This window comes from Marmota marmota, unplaced genomic scaffold (genome assembly GCF_001458135.2).
Source record: "Marmota marmota marmota unplaced genomic scaffold, marMar, whole genome shotgun sequence".
Lineage (NCBI taxonomy): Eukaryota > Metazoa > Chordata > Mammalia > Rodentia > Sciuridae > Marmota > Marmota marmota.
The window spans coordinates 15,911,613-15,933,780 of NW_026000174.1; the positions used below are offsets into that span (position 1 = coordinate 15,911,613).

The 22,168-nt window shown below is 36.7% G+C and overlaps 1 protein-coding gene across 4 annotated transcripts in view; it reads right to left on the reverse strand.

Annotated features, from left to right (window-relative positions):
• Rnf121 (ring finger protein 121) overlaps window positions 1-22,168 on the reverse strand; it is a 58,033-nt gene that overhangs the window by 24,375 nt on the left and 11,490 nt on the right. For 2 of the 4 annotated variants that reach the window (XM_048788141.1, XM_015477505.2), the window contains exons 2-3: window positions 10,937-10,974; window positions 7,512-7,653 (exon numbers count right to left, since the gene is read on the reverse strand). In XM_048788141.1, coding sequence (XP_048644098.1) covers window positions 7,512-7,653; window positions 10,937-10,974 — 180 coding nt within the window. Of the gene's footprint in view, window positions 1-7,511; window positions 7,654-10,936; window positions 10,975-22,168 lie in introns of those variants that run through there. The other 2 variants (XM_048788142.1, XM_048788143.1) reach the window with 2 other exon arrangements.

Below are 22,168 nucleotides of genomic sequence, written 5' to 3' on the forward strand. Positions count from 1 at the left end.
TTTTTTTTTTTTTTTTTTTTTTTTTTAATTTCTGACAGTCTAATAGATGCAAAGTAATAACTCATTGCTGTTTGTTTTTATTGTGCTGAGGAATCAAACCCAGGACCTCACACATGCTGGGCTAGTACTCACCACTGAGCTACATCCCAAGCCTTTTTATTTTTTGAGACACGGTCTTGCTAAAAATGCCAAGGCTGGCCTTGAACTTTGTGATCCTCCTGCTTCAGCCTCTTGAGTAGAAGGAATTAGAGAGGTGCTTCACCATGTCCAGCTTCATTACTGTTTTAATGTTAATGTGCATTTCCTAATTATTAAGAACTTTAAGCATCTCTTCTCAGGCTTAATAGCCGTTTGGATTTCCTCATTTTCTGTTGTACCCTTTGCCAGATTTTCTGTTGGAGTTACTATCTTTCCTTGATTCATAGGAGTTCCTTTGTATAGTCTAGGTATTACTCTACTGCCAGGATTAATCATTACTAATCTCTTCTCCATTAGGTTATGTTAACTTTGCGTATGGTAACCTTTATGGAACAAAAATCCTTAACTTTTTAAAAACACAGGATTAGATTTTTGAAGAACTTAGTATAATTCTTAAAATACCAGACATCATTTCCTACATGGTATATTTTCTCAGTCACTGTCCAGGATTCTGAGAACTTGTAGGGATATTCAGGCAAAAAGATCCTTTTTATTGTTTTGCAACACTGGAAACTGAATCAAGAAGGGCCTCACACACACTCAACAAAGTGCTTTACCAATGAGCTACATCCCTAGTCTCAAATCCTTAATTTCAATGTATTTAAATTTATCAAATCTTTCTTACCTATAATTCTTTTTATTAAATTCATAAGCTTTACTTTTTTCTTTTCCTTCTTGTGTATGTGGTGCTAGGGATTGAACTCAAGAGCTACATGAATGATAGGCAAGCACTCTACCATTGAGCTATCCTCCGGCCCCAATTTGCTATTTCTATAGAAAAAGGGTACCCTCCTGGACTATTATATATATAATAAAATTTGCTTCTGGACTGGGGCTGTAGCTCAGTGACACATGTGCAAAGCCTTGCGTTGGATCCCCAACACCACAACACACACACACACATATACTTTTAGTCAGCTTTATACTATTGCCTGTGCACATCAATGAATGTACTTTGTTTGAATTCATACATTCACCTGTGACTATTTTTGTCCCAGAAGAGAAAATGAAAAATATTTAGGAAGATGTTTTTGCTTTTGAAACCACTTTTTAATTTTGAGGTTCTGGGGATCAAACCCAGGGCTTCCTACATGCTAGGCAAGCCCTCTACCACTGAGCTACAATCCCTAGCCCTAAATTATCTTAAATCCCCTTTGTACTCAGTACTATGTACAAACCTAGTTTTAATTTTCCTCCTTGTGGTGAGTTTGTTTTCACAACACAACCTAATTTCTTCATTGCTAGGTGGTTATGCTTTATTGTATATTAAGTTCTCATTACAGCCAGGCACAATGGCACATGCCTGTAATCCCAGTGGCTTGGGAGGCTGAGGCAGGAGAATAGCAAGTTCAAAGCCAGCCTCAGCAATTTAGCAAGGCCCTAACCAAATCAGTGAGACCCTGTTCCTAAATAAAATATTAAAAAGAGCTGGGAATGTGGCTCAATGGTTAAGCGCCCCTGGGTTCAATCCCCACTACAAAAAAAAAAAAAAAAAAAGTTCCCATTACACAAAGTTATGTCTCTGAGATCCTCATTCTGTCTGAAGGTCTATTTGCCTATTCTTATGGCATGTATCAATACCTGATAAGGAAGTCTCTGTCTTGGCAAGGTTTTTGTTTGTTTTCCCCCTTTTTTTTTTTTTGTTTTCCCTTGCCTTATTTTTTTTAACTTCTGGTAGAGAAGGAAAGGAATTATTCAAATAATTGGTTAATAAATATGCTCATCCTTAGTCCCTACATGGATTACTTTCATTTTCATTTTAAAAAATTATTCCTAATTGAAGTAAAAAAACTGATCATTTAAATTATTTTTGAGTATACAGTTCAGTAGTGTTAAGTACAGTCACACTGTCCTGTAACAGATCTCTAAGACTTTTTCATCTTGCAACACTGAAACATTAAACAATAGTTCCCTGTTTTCCCCTTCTCTCATCAGCCCCATTCCTCTTTCTGTTTTCTCAGTTTGATTATCTTAGATACTTCATGTATCTATTACTGGCTTCTTGCATCTTCAAGGTTCAGAAATGCTGTAGCATGTGAAAAGATTTCTTTCGTTTTTAAGTCAATTGCTTTTAATATGATAAACACTGAAGCTACTAGCCAAAATAAGAAGTGAAACATCTAAAATTCCTCATATCTATCTATGGGCTCTTCTCTATGTGCTCTTCTCCATTGTATCATCCAATCTCCCTTTCAAACGAAGTTAGGAGTATACTGAATCTTAAGTTTACCACTTCCTTGCTTTTTAAACTATGGTCTTATCATACATATACATATTTTTAAAACATGCTATTTAGTTTTCATTGTTTTTAGCTTCCATGACTTATTTATTTCACTCAATTATGTTTTGGTGCTAGGGATTAAACTCAGGGCTTTATTCATGTTAAGCAGCAGGCATTCTACCACTGAAGTACATCTCCAGTCCTTTCACTCAATCTTATTATGCTAAAATTCACACTTACCATTATTCACAGCTGCAGTTAATTGTTATTTTTATAAGTTTTATATGTTATATGATATTCCACTATATGAAAATAATATAACGAACTTATCCATTTACCTATATATGGATACTGGATCATTTCCAAATTTTTACTATCTGTAATTTAAACAGTGCTACTCTGAAATTTTTAGTACATGCTCCTAGGATATATGTGCAAAATTTTCTCTTGATATACCTACTTAGGAATTAAACTACTGGACCATACGGAATAGGAATATTAAGCTTTATTAGATGACGTTAAACTGTTTTTCAAAGTAGTTTCTTCACAAAGGAAAAACATTAACTGAACATAGCCCCAGCATGGGTCTATAAAGAATCAAAGAATATCTGTTGCTTGAACAAATAAATAGACATATGAAAAAGTGGGGACAGCACTGGTGTCAGATGGAAGGGATGTGATTTCTGACTCTGCTAATCACTGGCTGAGTGAGACTTAATTAAAGTCTTTGTGCCTCAGTTTCTTGATCCACTCAATAACAAAAAATATTATCTACGTCATAGCAAAATCCCTAAATTATAATGCAATCAATAAATGCTAGATGATGTTATTAATTATGTTTATGTAATTACATAGCTGGCATGTCCCAACTATGTTTCTGCTCTGCTTCTCCTTTAGAGCCCACCTTTAACCTAGAACAGATCTGAGAGTAAGGAGTCTCCAGGAATTGCAAACTGGTAGCTATGGACATTAGCTTTAGATGAACCAACAAGGAAAGTTAGGAATAGTAAGATGAACCATTCAACTAGAATGGTAAAGAATAGAGTCTTCAGTTCACAAGACAGCTCATAAATCTAGTTTTAAAAATTTCAGTACTGCCAAGCACAGTGGCACATACCTGTAATCCCAGCAGCTCAGGAGGCTAAGGCAGGAGAAATGCAAGTTCAAAGACAACCTCAGCAACTTAGTGAGGCTCTAAGCAACTTGGTGAGGGCCTGTCTCTAAAAAAATATAAAAAGGGCTGGGGATGTGGCTCAGTGGTTAAGTGCCTGTGGATTCAATTACCCGTATCAAAATAATAAGATTTTTTAAAAAATTTCAGTACTGATCCTACTTTAAAAAAAAAAATCAAATGACAAACTGGAGAAAGATACTAGCAACATATATGTCAAAAGGCTTATTCTTAATATACAGAGTTTTTTTTTTTTAAGTTGTTGATGGACCTTTATTATTTTATTTGTATATGGTGCTGAGAATCGAACCCAGTACCCCACACATGCCAGGCAAATGCGCTACCACTGAGCCACAACCCCAGCCCTAACAAGAGTTTTATGTCAACCATTCCAAAAGAATCTTAAGAAAAGAAATGTAACCAAAACATACCACCTGATATCAGCCATAAGTACTATTTACATGTCATAATAAACAGTGAATACTTAACTAAAAATTGGAAGTATGCGAGGAGTATATACTTCCTACTTTCCAAAGCATAAAATATAAAGGTAAAAATGTATGTCAATATCAATGTTATTTTAGAGAGGTCAGTGGGCTGGAGTTGTGGCTCAGTGGTAGAGCGCTTGCCTAGCACGTGCGAGGCCCTGGGTTCAATCCTCAGGACCACATAAGAAATAAAATAAAATAAAGGTATTGTGTTCATCCACAACTAAAAAATAAATGTTTTTTTTTTTTTTTTAAAGAATTTAACCTTTATTTATTTATTTATTTTTAATGTGGTGCCAAGGATAGAACCCAGTGCTTCACCCATCCTAGGCAAGTGCTCTACCACTGAGCTACAAGCCCAGCCTTGTGTTCTGCTTTTTAAACCTTGCAGAATTATGTAATTCTTTTTTTGGGGGGGGGCAGTACTGGGGATTTAAGAGGGGATACTCTACTACTGAGCTGTATCCCCACCCAAACTGCCTTTTTTTCTTGTTAATTTTTGAGGCAGGATCTTACTAAATTGCCAAGGCTGGCCTCAAACTTGCAATCCTCCGACCTTACCCTCCTGAGTTGCTGGGATTACAGGCTACCACACCCTACACTACTTGGCTTTTAAAACTATGATAAAGAAATATACTCAGTGAGTCAAAAAGCATTGGTACCCACCGGGTATGGTAGCACTTCTTTATTTTACACTGCCTCTAAGAAAAAAAACAGCTCCAACTTCTGATAAGCTTGAAAAAGGATAGTAGATGGCATTGTACACAGGCCACTTGGGCAATTTTTCTTCTTCCAAAGTTAGTATTAATTAAAGCAATAAAAATATTCATTATACACAAGTTTTAACAAAACCAACATAAATCATTGTATAATAGTAGCATAAAGCAGGATATTACAGATTTCCTTTTCTTATTTTCTAAACATATGGGTTTAAGTTTCACAGTGAATGATATTCTATAGTGTTGGCATATCCTCTCACCAATGAAGTTCAGTGTTTACAGTGTGTGGCCATTAAGAAATGATATGACTATGCATATTCCTTGTACAATAGGACTCATTAAATTGCAGTCATATTTCCTATTAAGAAGGAACTAATCAGTGGCTTTCTATTAGCAGTCTGATGAGCCCTATAGAAATTCCAATGGGGAAGCAGAAGAAATTCCATACATTCAGAATGGAATTAGGGTTACCTAAAACTCATCTCTTAACTATTTCCACAGTGGGTTTTTCTTTAGGATGCTGTTTAAGGAAAGGATTCCACAGCTTACCAAAAAAAAAAAAAAAAAGTAACTAACAAAAACCACTGTATTATATATATGTATCCTCACTTTTTACAGTGTAGGTTTTTTAAAATCTCTGCAGATTAGCCAACACTATATAGTTAAGAAATTTTTTAAATTCAAGCACAGAAATGCCAAGAGTTCACACTCCATACTTGATTTATGAGTTTTCCTATTTTTCCAGACTTGATTGATTAAGTCTTGGTAATACCCATTTTATAGAGTAGGCACAATAATCACATATTAAGAAACAAGGATCTTGTCCCAGATGACAATATGAAGCACAGCAGGGTCCAGACATGAAGACCCACCTGCAGTGGCTTAGTCTACCAGACAGCACCTAGTTCTAAAAGCCTTGATGTCAAGCCCATTCCATACATTGTGATCTGAAGGTTCAGAAGCCCCTCCCAATGGCTTAGTCTACTGGATGGCACCTAGTTCTAAGAGCCTTAATGTCATGTGGGCCTTCCATACATTGTGACCTGAAGGCACAGATGTCCCTATATATAGCACATGCTAACATCCGAGTTAGTTACAGGCCAATGTTGCCTAAAACGTATGCTGGATCAAGGGCAAAGTTTGGCTTCTCTTCATTCTATGCTTCAGACTATCTCTTGGTTCTCTTCTTGAGAAACCACTTCCAGAAGCAAAATATAGAACAGGTGAAAATCTGAAATATGAAACAGAAGACCTGGGTTCAAATTCTAGCTCAACCTATTCATATTCTTTTCACACCTTAACTCTCAAGGTTTCAGTGTCTTCATTTAAGATCATACTGACTCTAATAGACTATTAGATGAATTAGGGCTGGGGATATGGCTCAAGCGGTAGCGCGCTTGCCTGGCATGCATGCGGCCCGGGTTCGATCCTCAGCACCACATACAAACAAAGATGNGAATCGAACCCAGTGCCTCACATGTGCCAGGCAAGCACTCTACCACCGAGCTACAACTCTAGGCCCTGTCTGCTATAATTCAATGTTAAAAGGTGTTGTGATACTTGAAAAGGTTAAAAACTTCTAAGAAAATAGTTGTAAAAGGATCCAGTATACTACCAGCCAGTTCTGAAGTAGAGTAACTGAATCTATGATTTCAATCTTTCTAAATTTATTGAGACGTACTTCTGTCCTAACATACAATCTATCCTGGAGCATGTCTAAAGTACACTTGGGAAGAATACATTGTTAGGTGAATACATTAGAAGAATACATTGTTAGGTGGAGTATTCTGTACACACCTATTGGTTTACAGTGTTGTTCAAGTTCTCTGCTACTTTAATGATGTTCTATCTGGCTGTTCTATCCATACTGAAAGTGAGGTATTGAAGTCCACTACTGTTATTGTAGAACTCTCTCTTTCTCCCTTTAATTCTGTTTCTCATAGGCTCCTTCATTAGGTACACATACATTTATAATTGCTAAATCTTCTCAGTGTATTGAAGTTTTATCAATATATACTTTTTCTTTGACTCTTGTAGCTTTTTCTTTTTTTTTAAGTCTACTTCCTCTGATATTAGTATAACAACCCCACCTTTCTTTTGGTCATCATTTGCATGGAATATCTTTTTTCTACTCTTTCACTTTCAATTCCTTTCTTTTTATATCTAAGGTGAATCTCCTATATCTAGCATATCAATGGATCATGTTTATTTTTAATTACTGATAAGGAAGTATTTGTTCCACTTAACTATTTGTTTTATGTATGTCTTACATATATTTTTCCTCATGTTTTCCATTTCTGGATTTTTGTTTTTGCTTGCTATTTTTTGGTATACAGATTAGTGGGATCTACATCCTACTTTTAAGATTAATTAGAGGCTTGGTTTCCAAGTCAAGTGACCTTCCCTCCTTCCAACTGAATAGTTCTGAAGAATACCTCCTTCATGAATCTCTCCCACAATGTTTAAAAGGAAGCACCTACCTTTTCTAGCAGTGAAAGTAGTCTCATGTTCTATCTTTGTTTTCATCCACTGAATCACTTGCCTTTTAGAGAGACACACATATGCACACATGCATATACCCCATAAACTATTCACCATTTCATATATAAAGTTCACTGTTACTGTTTTTCTCTGCCTGAGTTAGGCTGGGCTGTGGGATACTTAGGAAGGGTCTATTGATGATTAACAAAGAAGTGAGAGGCAAAGTGGCTTACATTGTAGGTGCGGGGGTGCCTCTGTTTCCACTGCACCAGGAGCAGCTGGGCCACCACCAAGGTAGCGATGAGGATGAGGACCATTTCAGCGTGCATGGCTTCGTGGCCACGATGCTTGGCATGCATGCGTGCGTGCTCAACCCTGAAAGCCAAACAGATGGGGTGAGCCAAGTCAGGGATTATGTGGAGGTAAAGAAGCAGTGTTTCCTAGGGATATTCTACCAGCTCACAGTTCAGAACACGCTCCTGTGACTTGTAAGTGAAGGAATCCATGCAAATTACGGGCTAAAAGGACACACATCCTAGATGACAGACATTAGAGAATAGAATAGAAGTTCTATGGGCCCCACAACAAAGCTCAGCTGTTGAGATTAGATGTGGGTAGTCTGTTGCCTGCCCCTCAAGGTAGAAACAGCTGACAACTTTCTTATAGTAGGAAGGAGATCTCAGGAAAAGCCTGTGTCACTGCCCATTTCAGTTCTATTCTGACATGTCAGAAAAAAGTAACCCAGAGTTTATAGCCATAAAGTATCATATTCTTAGTTGATGATATTTATGACACCAATAAAGGAGTAACATTGCAAATGTGTGCTGAGTCTAAGGTTAAAGTCTTGCTTTATTCATCCAACCTTTTTTATTTTATTTTTTATTTTTTGCCAGGGCAAGAACTCTTTAAGACCAGTTAAAGCCTAGAAAATCTAGACTGCTTTAACTTTATACTCATCCAACAGTGACTGCATCATTAGTATCCATAAGTAAATCGCTTCCTCAAGGGCTCAAGGAACAGTATAGTTAGAAACTTTTTATTATTCTAAGGTTGGCATTCTCTGGTCTTGAGGACTAGTAGCAAGTTAATTCCCTTGGTCAATACTGGCAAAAACTTCCTCTAAGAATAGTTACTCCTACCACTCTGGGTCAGAATCAGTCAAGGCAGAGGAATGAGGGAGGAATTAAGAGAGAAAATGGAATCCAAATGTAGCGTACAATCAGGAGATTTTATATAAATTTCCCTTATATCAAGGTATTAGGGAGAGAGGGAAAAGGACAATATAGATGATGTCTTCATGGAATGCCTAAGGGCAGTGAAAGACTAACCGGAAGAAGAATCCAGTGGGATAAATTATGGGTAGATAAATGATACAGCAAATATAGCAAAAAGTTAACTTTTTTAGGTGGTGGTTAGAGTGGCATTCATCATGTAGTTCTTTCAAAATTCTATGTTTAAAATGTTAGTGGGGTGGAAACGTGGTGGACAGAGTAGGCAGCCAAATGTCAATCAGCCAGCCTTAGCACCTAAGGGTTCATCTAACATGATTCTACCCTGGGTAGAAGAACCTATCAGAAAAAGAATAGGACTGGGAGTCAGAAACTTAGGTTCAGACTCACCCATGTAGCCCTGGCTAAGAAACATTACATCTCTCCACCACAATTTCTTCATCTGTCAAAAGGAGTCCAAATCTTTTCTGCCTGCCTCACAGAGCTGTTGTGAGGCTAGGCTAAGCTAAGAGGGTAGAAAATACTTAAAACAAACAAACAAAAAAAGCCTAAGTGCTGTGTGGAGTTATAAAGATAGCAAGCGATGAATTTCTTGTTCTCAGACAAAACACAAGTAAATGGATGTATATAACATGAAATCAAAGAAAGGATGTAGAAAAGACTAGAAAAGTCATGCACAATGCAAAAATGATTTTTGCAACCTTTGCTTGGATACTTCCATTGATTGAGAACATGTGCCTTTAAGTTAATCTATTCTAGGGCTGGGTGTGTGGCTCAGTGGTAGAGCACTTGTGTAGCATGTGTGAGGCACTGGGTTTGATCCTTAGCACCACATAAAAATAAATAAATAAAGATATTGTGTTCATCTACAATTAAAAAAAGAAAAAATTTTTAAATATTTAGTCTGTTCTAGAACTAGCAGGGTCTGGCACTTTGTATGTATTCATATTTTTTCATGAATGAATAAAATTCCAGTACTTCAGTGACAGAAAGCTTATTATTTCTCAATATACCTTGATTATTAAAGATATTTCTAAAATTGAGACAAAAAAAAAAATCTACCTTCCTACAGCTTAAACACATTGGGCCTAATTCTATATCATGGAAAACAAAGAACATACTACTCCTCTTTTCCAACAACCACCCTTTAAAGATTTATTATGTTTTCATTTAAACAACAACAAAAGCCTCTCCTGTTATTACCTCAATTTTCCTGTGCCCTTTTAGGCTAATAGTTCTAGATCTTTCAGCCACTATTCATGTAATAGGATGTGAAGACTATTAATCCTGGTTGCCTTCCTCTAGACATGATCCAGTTAAAGATCTTCTTAATAAGCACTGCTTAGAACAAAACATTTGTGTCCTGCAAAGCAGAGCACAATGGCACTGTCACCTTCCTTAAGGGAGATAGCACATTTTTATGAACATCTTCCAAATTATTAAAAGTATTTTGTTAGCTGTGGTTCAAAATTGGTGCATATTGAGCCTAAAGTCACCTAAAACTCATGCTGGGTTTCTCATATGAGTTGGTACCTTTGCTATTCTATATTTTTTATAATCAATAATTTTAATCTAGGGGCTGGGGCTCAATGGTAGAGCACTTGCCTAGCATGTGTGACTCACTGGGTTCGATTCTCAACACCACATACAAATAAATAAAGTCTATCAACAACTGAAAAATATTAATTTTTTTAAAAAAATAATAATTTTTTAAAAAATAATAATTTTAATTTTAAAAAATAATAATTTAAAAAAATAATAATTTTAATCTAAATTAAGGGATTTTTTTTTCCTCAGTATAAATTTTACTTGGTTGATTTCAGCTCACTGGTCAGCAGTCCTGTGAAATCTGTGGGGTCAGCACCCTGACACTCCTTTAATAACAACAAATCATAAAAGTAAGATATTTTTTGACTCATTCTGGTTCCAATGCAACTTAGTAGCAGAGCTAAAATGAGAAAACATAACTCCCATTTTCTCAACCAGAGCTCTCCATCAGGTATCATGGATAATGATGATGATGTTAATGATGACAATCATTTTCAAAACAAGTAACACTTACTGGAAGCTCACCAAATGCCAGATACTATTCTAAGAATTTCACATATATTAATGTTCACAACTCTATAAAGGATAGTACTGTTAGGATCCTCATTTTACAAATGGGGCAAACTTAGGCAGTGAGAAGGTAAGCAACTTGTACAAGATCACATAGTGGAAATGGAATTCAAATTCAGATGGAGGGTTTGGTGCAATTATCCACTTACTCTCTAGGACTGAGGGAGCTACCCAGAAATGATCCAGAAAGATCCCAAAAGACCTGTCTTGCCAGTCTTGAGCCACTGCCTCCCACAGTTTTAGTCATACAACTCTATTAGTTGGATTAACTTTCAGTTACCAAATCATGAAGCCCACAATGTGACACTTACCTCCATTGCTCCTCAGGGGAGAGGTCTGACATATCGACCTGTAGAAAGACATCACCAGAAAAACCCATTATTGTCTTAGTACTATCCCTGCCTAATATAAGGTGCTCATGCACTCATCAATTCCTTCAAGATACTAAGGAAAATTTCATGCCTCACATTCTATATTAAGCTTTTCCCCAAACTATTTCACACTGATTTCTCCCTTTTCTAACTGTAGTTTGGCTTATATCCTTGACTGAATGTATGATGCATGCATACATATTCTGTACTATGCAATGAGGGCAGAAGACTGAAAGAGTCCGAAAGAGTCCTAATTACCAAACACTCAAGCCTAATGAGGAAGACATATATAAACAGAAAATTTCTTTATTATATTATAAAGACTAGCTATAGAAGAATGAAGAAGTGGCTTTTAACTGAATCTAGGGCATTATAGATTAGGGAAGGCTTCTTAGAAGACATGTGAAATATCTAGATGTAGAAATGAGAGAAATATATTGCATCCAAAGAAATAACATAGACATTAAAGAATAAAATTGTATAGTACACTAACAATTGAGTATGACTAGGGAAAAAAATGCAAGTCAGAATTAGTGAGAGATGAAGCTACATAAAATATTCTGTCATATAATGCCATATGGTTCTAAATGGCACCATGGTTGCAGGCAGAACATTAGACCATGGTAAAATGAGCTCTAGTCTCTGCCCTACTATTAACTAGTGGTATGGTTAAGCTCCAAGGTCAGGTTCTCTCTGGGGTCTTCTCTTTTGAAAGCAAGTTTTCTCAAACTTGTCACTACTGATATTTCAGAGTGGTTAACTCTTTATTGGGGGAGAGGTTCTATACATTGCCAGTACCATCACCCCAGGTGCAATAAGTACAACAGTCTATAGACATTATTAAATGTTCCCTGGGGGACAAAAATCACCCCCATCAAAAATCATGGCACTAACTGGGTGCAGTGGTGTATACCTGTAATCCTAGCAGTTTGGGAGGATAAGGCAGGAGGATCATGAGTTCAAAGCCAGCCTCAGCAACTCAGCGAGGCACAAAGCAAATTAGTGAAACCCTGTCTCATATATATAAAATAAAAATGGCTGGGGATGTGGTTCCATGGTTAAGTGCCCTTGGATTCAATCTCCAGTACCTCCCCCCAACCACCACCACCACAAAAAAAAAAACAAAAAACAACAACAACAAAAAAAAACATGGCACTAGTTTTGAGTTCAGGGCTCAAGTCTTCTACTTGTAGTTATACAAAAGCAAGTTCAAAGCCAGTCTCAGCAATTTAGTAAAGCCCTGAGCAATCCATCGTGACCCCTGTCTCCCTTCTTTAAATAAATTATAAATAAAGCCTGGGGATGTAGCTTAGTGGTTAAGCACCCAAGTTCAATCCCCAATACCAAAGAAAGCAAAATATTTGAGATAAAACAGAACTCCATTCTACTATCAACTCAAGTCAACACATGTTTACCAGCCATCCTTTAAGTCTGTGTACTGGGAATGCCCATCACTATTTAAGGAATGCTTTCTGGCTTCTTCATGTCCCAGCTAAGGAAAATAAATAAATAAATAATCCCAAGGTTTTGCTGAACCAATGTGGGTAATAAAGTCAACCACCCTCCTTCCTTTTTCTACTTCACAAATTGCCTCACAGAATTTACTTGGTACCTTAAGTCAGGCCTTCATCTAAAAAGACAGAGGTCAAATACTATGAAAGGGGACAAATGGATACAAAATATGGAAAAGCTCTGCTGGGAGGTACCTGCAGACAATGAAAAATCAAACTTTGAAAAAAAAAATCAATGCACAAGTTTCATCTACTTATGAGACTCATATACTGTCTCTGGGCCTTTGTATACTTCTTCTGCTTGGAATGCCTTTCTGCTACATTTTTTCCTATTCAAATCCAAGTTATCCTTTGAGAACCTAGCTTGGATTTCACCTTTCCTAGAAAAGTTTCGATTCAGTGAATTCAGTCCTCTGCTTTTTTCTATCAGTGAATTTTCTCTTTTTTACTCAAAATGTAGCTCATAAACTCAGATCATCTGAGTGCACAATCTCAGGCACCACTCTAAACTTACTAAATCAGAAGCTACCTTTTAATAAAATCTCCAGATGATTATTATGCACATTAGATTATTATGCACACTGTTCTCTAACACACATTCATATCCTTATATTATCTTAGATAAGCGGCAGTTAGGTCATTTAGAAAGCATAAGTCTAGGACCAAGCTGGGTCAAGCAAGAAATCTAGGGCTCATAATTTAAGAAAGCTTCCACTCCAGTTACTATCACTACACTTTATGACCTTAAGTGACTGCTTCAAGTTTGTACCCAGCACCTTGATTGCCTCATCCTGGCCCTGGCCCTGTTTATGTCTAACTTGTACCCAGCATATAAATGCAGAAGCTGCCTCAGAGCCAAGACACACTTTACACCATGTCTGTGTCTACCAAGGAGAACAGCACATAGCTAAGCATATATTAAGCATTCAACGAATACTTGGTAGAACTGAACGAAATTCTTTATGATAAAGTATGCAAGTATGCTAATAAATCAATATACCACCTGGAGATGTTTTAAATTGGTGAGTAAACAAACACTTAAAAAATAAATTAGCTGGGCAAGGTGGCACACACCTGTAATCCCAGTGACTCAGGAGGCTGAGGCAAGAAGATCACAATTGCAAGGCCAGACTTAGCAATTTAGCAAGACCCTGTCTCAAAATAAAAGAGGCTGAGGAATAGCTAAGTGGTAAGGCCCTTCCCTACCGTGCACAAGGCCCTGGGTTCAACCCCCAAAAGAGCAAACAAATAAGTGGGGCTGGTGATGTAGCTCAGTAGTACATTATCTTGGATTCAATTAACAATATGAGGGTGGAAGGTAGTAACTAATAATCATCTGAGAAAGGAGTATTCATCCAACACTAGAGCAGTCAGAAAAATGATGTTAAAAACTATGTGACAAAACAAGCACATGTTCAAATTCTCAAGACATGTCCATTGAAGGCAAAACTATAAGATCCAGAAAACTGGGCCAGGCATGGAGGTACCTCTCTGTCAAAGAGTAGACTTAGCAAGTTACTGTCTATGCCTCAGTTTTTCCACCTGGAAAACAAAATAGGACTTCTGACTTCATCAGAAGGATGTGAGGAAAATACATTCAAGGTGATCAAGTGATTTCCCTGCCTTTCCTCTTAGGACAGTGTGCATTTTTTTTACAAATTACTAGAAGAGGCAGGGAACTGAATGTTGGTAAAGTACAGAATAGTAATACTTGGGACTCGAGGATCATTAGCACTTCGTGAAGTAGTATAAAAGTTAAGAGTAATATATGATCTGGCTTTAATTTTACCTCCAGAACAAAAAGGTTTTAAATTACACCCAAACCAGTCTTCTGACTCAAGTGGAAAAACAAGGAAAGCAGTTAACTATAGCTATAATTAACCTGTACCATCTGGAAAGACATCTTTATTTTCTCTCTCATTAAGGAGTTTATTCATTTGGGGCTAAGCACTAAACTCAGTCTGAAGGCACCTTGTCTAGAACTCAGTAGCTAATTGGGTAGGTTCTCAGGTCAAGAGTACTGATTGATGGGTCCATAATCAACACTATGACCTATACATAGAATGTTTTATTGCTAGTCAATCACTTCTCTCCTAGGATTTCACTTCTAGCCCCTAGTCATATCAATCTACATAAGCCTAGATTTGAAAGAAGTTAAACCAAAAATGCCAGGCAGAGGGCAAGAGAAAATTTTGCAAAGATAAAAAAGGGTCAGAAGTTGGCAGCTATATCTTCTAAGGTGCAAATGATTAGTGACTCACCACTGTACCCCACAATTTTAGTCTTCCTGTCCTCTACAAAAATAGTCTGTGATCTCTGCATCTTTACATAGGCTGGTTACTTTGTTCATTAAGCCCTTTTCTGCCCTCCTGCAAAACTTTGATCTATTCCTCCTGGCTTCTGGAAGGTTCTTTGATCTCATTCATTTAAAACACAACATCCTATACTACCTTGCTATCTGTGGTCCACAGCCAATAGCAACAACACTGTGGAAGCTTGTTATAAAATAAAGAATCTCAGACTCCATCTAAGAATCTGAGACAGAATCTTTATTTTAATAAGATACTGAAGTAATTCATAACATAAGTTATGAATTACATAAGTATGTTAAAAGTTTAAAAAGCATTACAACTACATCCCAGCACTCACATTCATAAATTGCACCTATAGCCTTTTGCATCTGTACACCTGATTCTATTTATTTGTTTGTTTGTTTGTTTGTTTACTTATTTATTATTTATTTGAGATAGGGTCTCAATAAGTTGCTTAGGGCCTTGCTAAGTTGCTGAGGCTGGCTTTGAACTTATGATCCTCCTGCCTCAGCCTTCTGAACTGTTGGGATTACAGGTGTGCATCACTGCACCTGGCTTGATTCTCTTTTTGGTAAAAACAATTTTACTGAGATCTAATTCACCTACCATAAAATTTACCCATTTAAAGTATACTAGGGGGCTAAGGTTGTGGCTCAGTGGTAGAGTGCCTGCCTAGCATGTGTGAGGCACTGGGTTCAATCCTCAGCACTGCATGTAAATAAATGAATAAAATAAAGGTTCATCAACATCTAAAAAAAATTTTAAAAATAAAAATTAAAAAAATAAAGTATACTAGGGTCTTTTAGTATATTCACAGAATTATGCCACAATTACCCCCCAAAAGAAACCACATACTAGTTAGAAGTCATTATCCATTCTTCCCTCACCCCCAGCAATTTATATAAATGGGAATATATAATGGTCTTTTGTGGCTGGCTTCTTTAACTTGGCATAATTTTTTTTGGTGGGGGGACACTGGGGATTGAACTCAGGGACACTTGACTACTGAACCACATCCCCAGTTCTATTTTGTATTTTTTTAAGAGACAGGCTCTCACTGAGTTGCTTAGCACCTTGCTCTTGCTGAGGCTGGTTTTAACCTCCTGCTCAGCCTCTCAGCCACTGGGATTACAAGCACCTGCCACTTTGTGTGGCTTGGCATAATTTTTTCAAGATTGATCCATTTTGTAGCATATATTGTACTCACTTCCTTTTTAAAAATTTATATTTTAGTTGTAGATGGACACAATACCTTTATTTTACCTTTTATTTATTTATTTCTATGTGGTGCTTAGGCTCGAACCCAGTGCCTCACCCAGTGTAGGCAAATACTCTACACTGAGCTACAACTTCAAGTCCTGGGTCACTCCTTATTATTGCCAAACAATATTCCATTGTGGATATATACTGTATTTTGCTTATCCATTCATTAATTGATAGATATTGGGAATATATCAACTTTTGGGCTATTATAAGTAATATTGCTATGAACATTTTCAGTACACTTTTGTGTGAACACATGTTTATTTCCTCTTGAGTATATACCTAGGAGTAGAATTGCTGGGTAATATGATGATAACTCCATGCTTAATCTTTTGAGGAACTGTCAAACTGTTTTCCATGACAGCTGGGCCATTTTACAGTCTCACCAGCAGTGAGTTCCAATTTCTCCACATCCTTGCTAATATTTGTACTTTTAAAAAAATTTTAAAAAGGGGCTGGCATTGTGGCTCAGTGGTAGAGTGCTTGCCTAGCATGCATGAGGCACTAGGTTTGTTCCCTGGCACCACATAAAAATAAACAAATAAAATAAAATAAACAAAAGTATTGTGTCCATTTACAACAAAAAAAATTTAAATATATGTCAGTTATTATAAAAAATTTTTTAATTTTTTTTAGTTACAGATGGGTACAATACTTTTTATTTATTTATTTTTATATGGTGATGAGGATCAAACCCAGTGTCTCGCACTCCTAGGCAAGCACTCTACCCCTGAGCTACAATCCCAAACCCATTTGTACTCTTTTTGATTAAGGCATCCAAATGGGTGTGAAATAATATCTCAAGGTGATTTTGATTTTTTCATCCCAAATGGCTAATGATGATGAGAATCTTTTCAACTGTATAATTTTTTATTTTTTGCAGTGCTGAGGATGAAACCTGTTTTGCTAGGGAATGGCTCTACCACTGAGCTTCACCCGTAGCTTCTCTTCAGCATCTTTTCATGTTTATTGATCACTGTATGTCTTCTTTGAAGAAAAGCCTATTCAGGTTTTGTTTTTCCTTCAATAATCTTTTTACTGTTGAATTTTAAGTTATTTTTATGCTCTAGATACAAATCCCTTATCTGATAGACAACTTGAAAATATTTTCTCCCATTATGTAGGTTATCTTTTCACTTTTTTAATGTCTTTTGTAGCACAAAAGTTTTTTTTAATATTTGTTTTTTAGCTTTAGGTGGACACGATATCTTTATTTTACATTTATGTGGTACTGAGTATCCAACCCAGTGCCTCATGCATGCTAGACGAGTGCTCTACCACTGAGCCACAACCCCAGCCCCAGCAGAAGTTTTTAATCTTGATAAAGTCCAATTTACATTTTTTTCTTTTGTTGTTTATAATTTTGATATATATAAGAAACTACCGCCTAACCTGGTCATGAAGATTATATCTGTTTTCTTCTAAGAGTTTTATAGGTTTAGTTCTTCCATTTAGGTTGTTGATTCATTTTTAGTTAATTTTTCCATATAGTGTGAAACAGAGATTCAACATCACTCTTCTATATATAGCTATCCAATTGTCTTGGCATGATTTGTTAAAAAGAATATTCTTTCCTCTCTGTGCCTGTTTCTTTATATTGGCTTTTAACTCTCTAAGACAGATGCTCACCCTTATTTTCCACTTCTTTAGTATTCCAGTAGCTCTCTAAATTTTGCTGAAGACACTCAGAAAAACTAAAAGATAGGTGGAAAACTGTTTATAATACTCTTCTTCCAGAAAAGGACCTCTGAGGCTATCTAAGAGGTTTGATACATGTATTCATTTACTTATTCCCAGTTTAGTTACTCCTATTCTAAAGTGCAGGTTAGGCTAAGCACAGAGATACAGAAATGAATCAAACTTTTTCCTGCCCCTGAGAAGACAGAAAATAAAAAGCTTTAAAAAAAAAAAAAAAATCAGGAATTTACTCAGCACAAGAAACACAATTGTTTCCATTTTATAAAAGGCACAAATGTGATATAAAACACAGATATAACGCATCAATGATCATGGTGATTGAGGTCTAGAGAAGTGTTAGGGAGACGGATAGACCTTAAGAGAGAAACCAATGTCAGGGATTAGTGCTTCAAACAGCCAGTGACTACTTGTCACAAGGTCCTGTGTCAAGGCCACATTATAACTTTTACAGGACCTGGGCACTCTTCCCTTTGTGGACCCCTTCCTCCATTAAAAGAAAAGTTTTTAAAAATATATGTTTTATGACTACATTGCTATTAAAATGTATAATCCAAGCCAGATTACATTCACCTTTTTCTTCTAATTTAAAAAGAATCAAAACATTTTTGTGGGCTTCTAGTCACTGCACCTACTATATCTAATGAATAAATCAGCCTTGCTTTCTACCTATAACTGTGGATTAAGTGTTGCCAAGTTACATTGCTTTGCTGCTTCTGAGATTCTTGTCTCTACTGAGCCTATCATGAAGAATGAAATTTAAACGCACACTAAATCTCACACTGACTAAATCCACCAAAAAAAGTAATCTTAGATATACTTAAATAAGCCATACAGAGTCATCTGACAAATCATTTGACAATAGTGTGCATTCTGGCCAGGCACAGTGGAACACACCTGTAATCCCAACAGCTTGGGAAGCTAAGGCAGGAGGATTGAGAGTTCAAAGCCAGCCTCAGCAATAGCAAGGCGCTAAGCAACTCAGTGAGACCTTATCTCTAAATAAAATACAAAATTGGGCTAGGGATGTGGCTCAGTGGTTGAATGCCCGAGTTCAATCCCCAGTCATCCCCTCACCCAAAAAATAGTGTGCATTCTGCATTTCAAGAAAGGTTTAGATACATTCATGAATGATCAAATACAAAACAAACAAAAAAAAACAGACCGATCACAAAAAAATCCAAACAAAAAAAAAACAAATGTCAAAGGTTAAGCAATACACCATGTGTCTGGAATCTTGAAGATAGCCAACAATTATAAGACAGGCTTAAAATAGATTTTTCCTTTATAAAACTTGCTTTTTTAATTCAGAAGGCAGGGGCTGGGGATGTGGCTCAAGCGGTAGCGCGCTCGCCTGGCATGCGTGCAGCCCGGGTTCGATCCTCAGCACCACATACAAACAAAGATGTTGTGTCCGCCGAAAACTAAAAAATAAATATTAAAAAAAAAAATCTCTCTCTCTCTCTCTCTCTCTCCCTCCATCTCTCACTCTCTCTTAAAAAAAAAAACATCATTTTAATTCAGAAGGCAGATAATAGACATGTAAAAAAATATATATGAAATAATTTCATATAGAAGTTTTAGGTACAAAAATAAAGGAGGCTAAAGGAACAGTAAAGAAGGAGGCTATTTTGTTGCTACATATCAATACTCTGCTTTCCTCAAAAGTTTACCAGCACCAGAAGAAAATACTGAATAAGATGGATAGTGACACTTAGTCCATGTGTTATGTCTTACTTCCTTGGATTTTAACTCACTATCATTTTCCCTCTGAGAAATGGCCTCAGGGTAACAACTATCCTCAGTGAAAGGAAATACAATTGTAGTTCTAATCTGGTGTAGCTCTTTACTTACTATATATTATATATATTTTTGTATAAGTATTTACATACATTATATATTCGTTCATGTGAAATATATATATTATACACATATAAATGTTATATATACATTATAAACAAAAATAAACGTATAGCCAGGTGTGGTGGAGCACACCTGTAATCTCGGCAGTTCAGGAGGCTGAGGTAGAAGGATCATAAGTTCAAGGCCAGTCTCAGCAACATAACCAGGCCCTAAGCAACTTATAAGACTCAGTCTCAAAACAAAAAATAAAAAAGGGCGGGGGGATATGGCTCCGTGGTTAAGTGCCCTTGGGTTCAATCCCTGGTACCGCCCCCCAAAATTTGTATATTTAATTTATTTATTTATATAAATAGGGTACTTATCCCTATGCCTCAGTTTCTCCATCTATAAAATGAGAGGATTGGCTTAGATGACTTTCAAGTTCCCTTAATTTAAAATACTATAATTCACACCAAATCTATCTAACTCTAAAGCTTTAGAGTCAGCTATAATATTTTGGTCTTTGAAACTACCATAGTTCCCTTAGTGACCACAGAATTTAGCAAAATGCCTTTAGTGTGATGAGGTATAACTGGATGCTACTAAATTAAATCACTAAAAACTTACCAAGTGATAATGCACACAACAGAATTTTCCATCACTCAGGGGATGGCCTCCCACCCTGATTTTAAATGTCTGTTAAATCTGAAAACCTCTCTTGGGTAGGTAAGCTGACATTTCACAAATATAAATTGATCCTTTCATATTAGAGAATTAACAGCCAGGGGCTAGAGACTTCATTTCACAACATTAGAGATGAGTAAGTCTAACCTCTGCCCTTGATGTATTCATAGTCCAGAGAGTGGTGGAAGACTACAATTAAACATAATATGATAAGGATACTACTGACACATAAACAAAATGCTGTGTTAACCCCAGCAAAAAGAGAAATTAGCTAGCTCCTAAACCTGGTAGGACTATAACACAACAACCAGGCCAGCAGTCTTAATCTGGTAGGGTACAGATACTGTGGTCTGCTGGGTGATTAGAATAACAAGCGAAGTTCAAAGGTTCACAGGTTATCCACATTTGTAGTTCCCCATTCTCCTTTCATTCACATTCCCCCAACCCTTACTCCTTAGTTCTGCCAAGAATTCAAGGCAAATAACTTCAAAGTGGAACTACCTCATCTTTTAGACCTCCAAGGTCCTAATCAACTGGGACATCAGATATACTTATCCAAATCTAAGGCCTGACATGGGCAGCACACTTGGAGCAGTAAAGTGAAAGCAGATGTTAGTTGTAACAACTGCTGATGATGCTGCCTGCTGTCACCCCCCTACCCTACCTACCATCACCAGAAAGCACAGCCCTCAGTCCAGCAAGGTTGCTTTTTAAATTAAACTTTTCAAACATGAAAGCATATAAAGTTTGCTTCTTTGGTTCTTCAATTCCTATCCCGTCAAATTTCTATTTCTCATTCTGGCTTCTTCCCTCCTGAAACCTTTTCTCTTATTCTTTCCTGTATGTACTCCAGCTTCCATATACCCTAAATTTCTTTCTTTCTTTCTTTCTTTTTTTTTTTTTTAAAGAGAGAGAGAGAGACAGAGAGAGAGAGAGAATATTTCAATATTTATTTTTTTAGTTTTCAACAGACACAACATCTTTGTTGGTATGTGGTGCTGAGGATCGAACCCGGGCCGCATACATGCCAGGCGAGCACCCTACAGTTTGAGCCACATCCCCAGCCCCTACCCTAAATTTCTTTACCTTTCCTTAAAGACCCAAACTAGACATCACCTCCTCCAGAACCCTCCCAGAACAGAACTATTCTTTATGAACACTAAAGCCTTTATATTCTGGACTGTTTGTGTGCTGATCATATATAACCACCTATGAAATCTCCCTTGAGTTTTTCATTGTCACACTGTCTTAGTTCAGGCTTAAACCCTTGTTCTCTTGTGGACTGTTGTAGTGGGCTCCAAAGTGATCTCTCGGACTCTAATCTTCCAGAACAGAATCAGACAAACATCTAACTGCATTAGAATCCTACTTTGACAAACTTTCATGACTTTCTGTTGCCTTCAGGTTAAAATCCCAACTCCTTAGTATGACATGCAAGGTACTTTGTACTCTAACCCAAGTCAGCTACCTTATTTCACCTCTGTCAGCCAACTGACTTCTACTTCAGCCACAATGAACCACTACTTATCATTCTAAACTGACCTTCTCCTTCTCTGACATGACTCAATTCTTTGGCTGCTGCTTCTCTCTCTAGAATTCTCTCCTCACCTTTACTGTCTAGCTCACTCCTATTCAACCTTTAAGATAGTTCAAATATCACCTCATTTATAGGACATTCTTCACTTTTATCCATTCATACATCCATTCAACTGTTAACTAAACATATATTGAGCTCTACACTAGAAATACAATAATAAACAAATAACAATTCTCACCCTTAAGGAGCTTGAAGTCTATTAAGACAAAGTAACCAGACCAAGGGTTTTTCTTTTTTTTCTTTTCTTTTTTTTTTTTTTTTTTTTTTT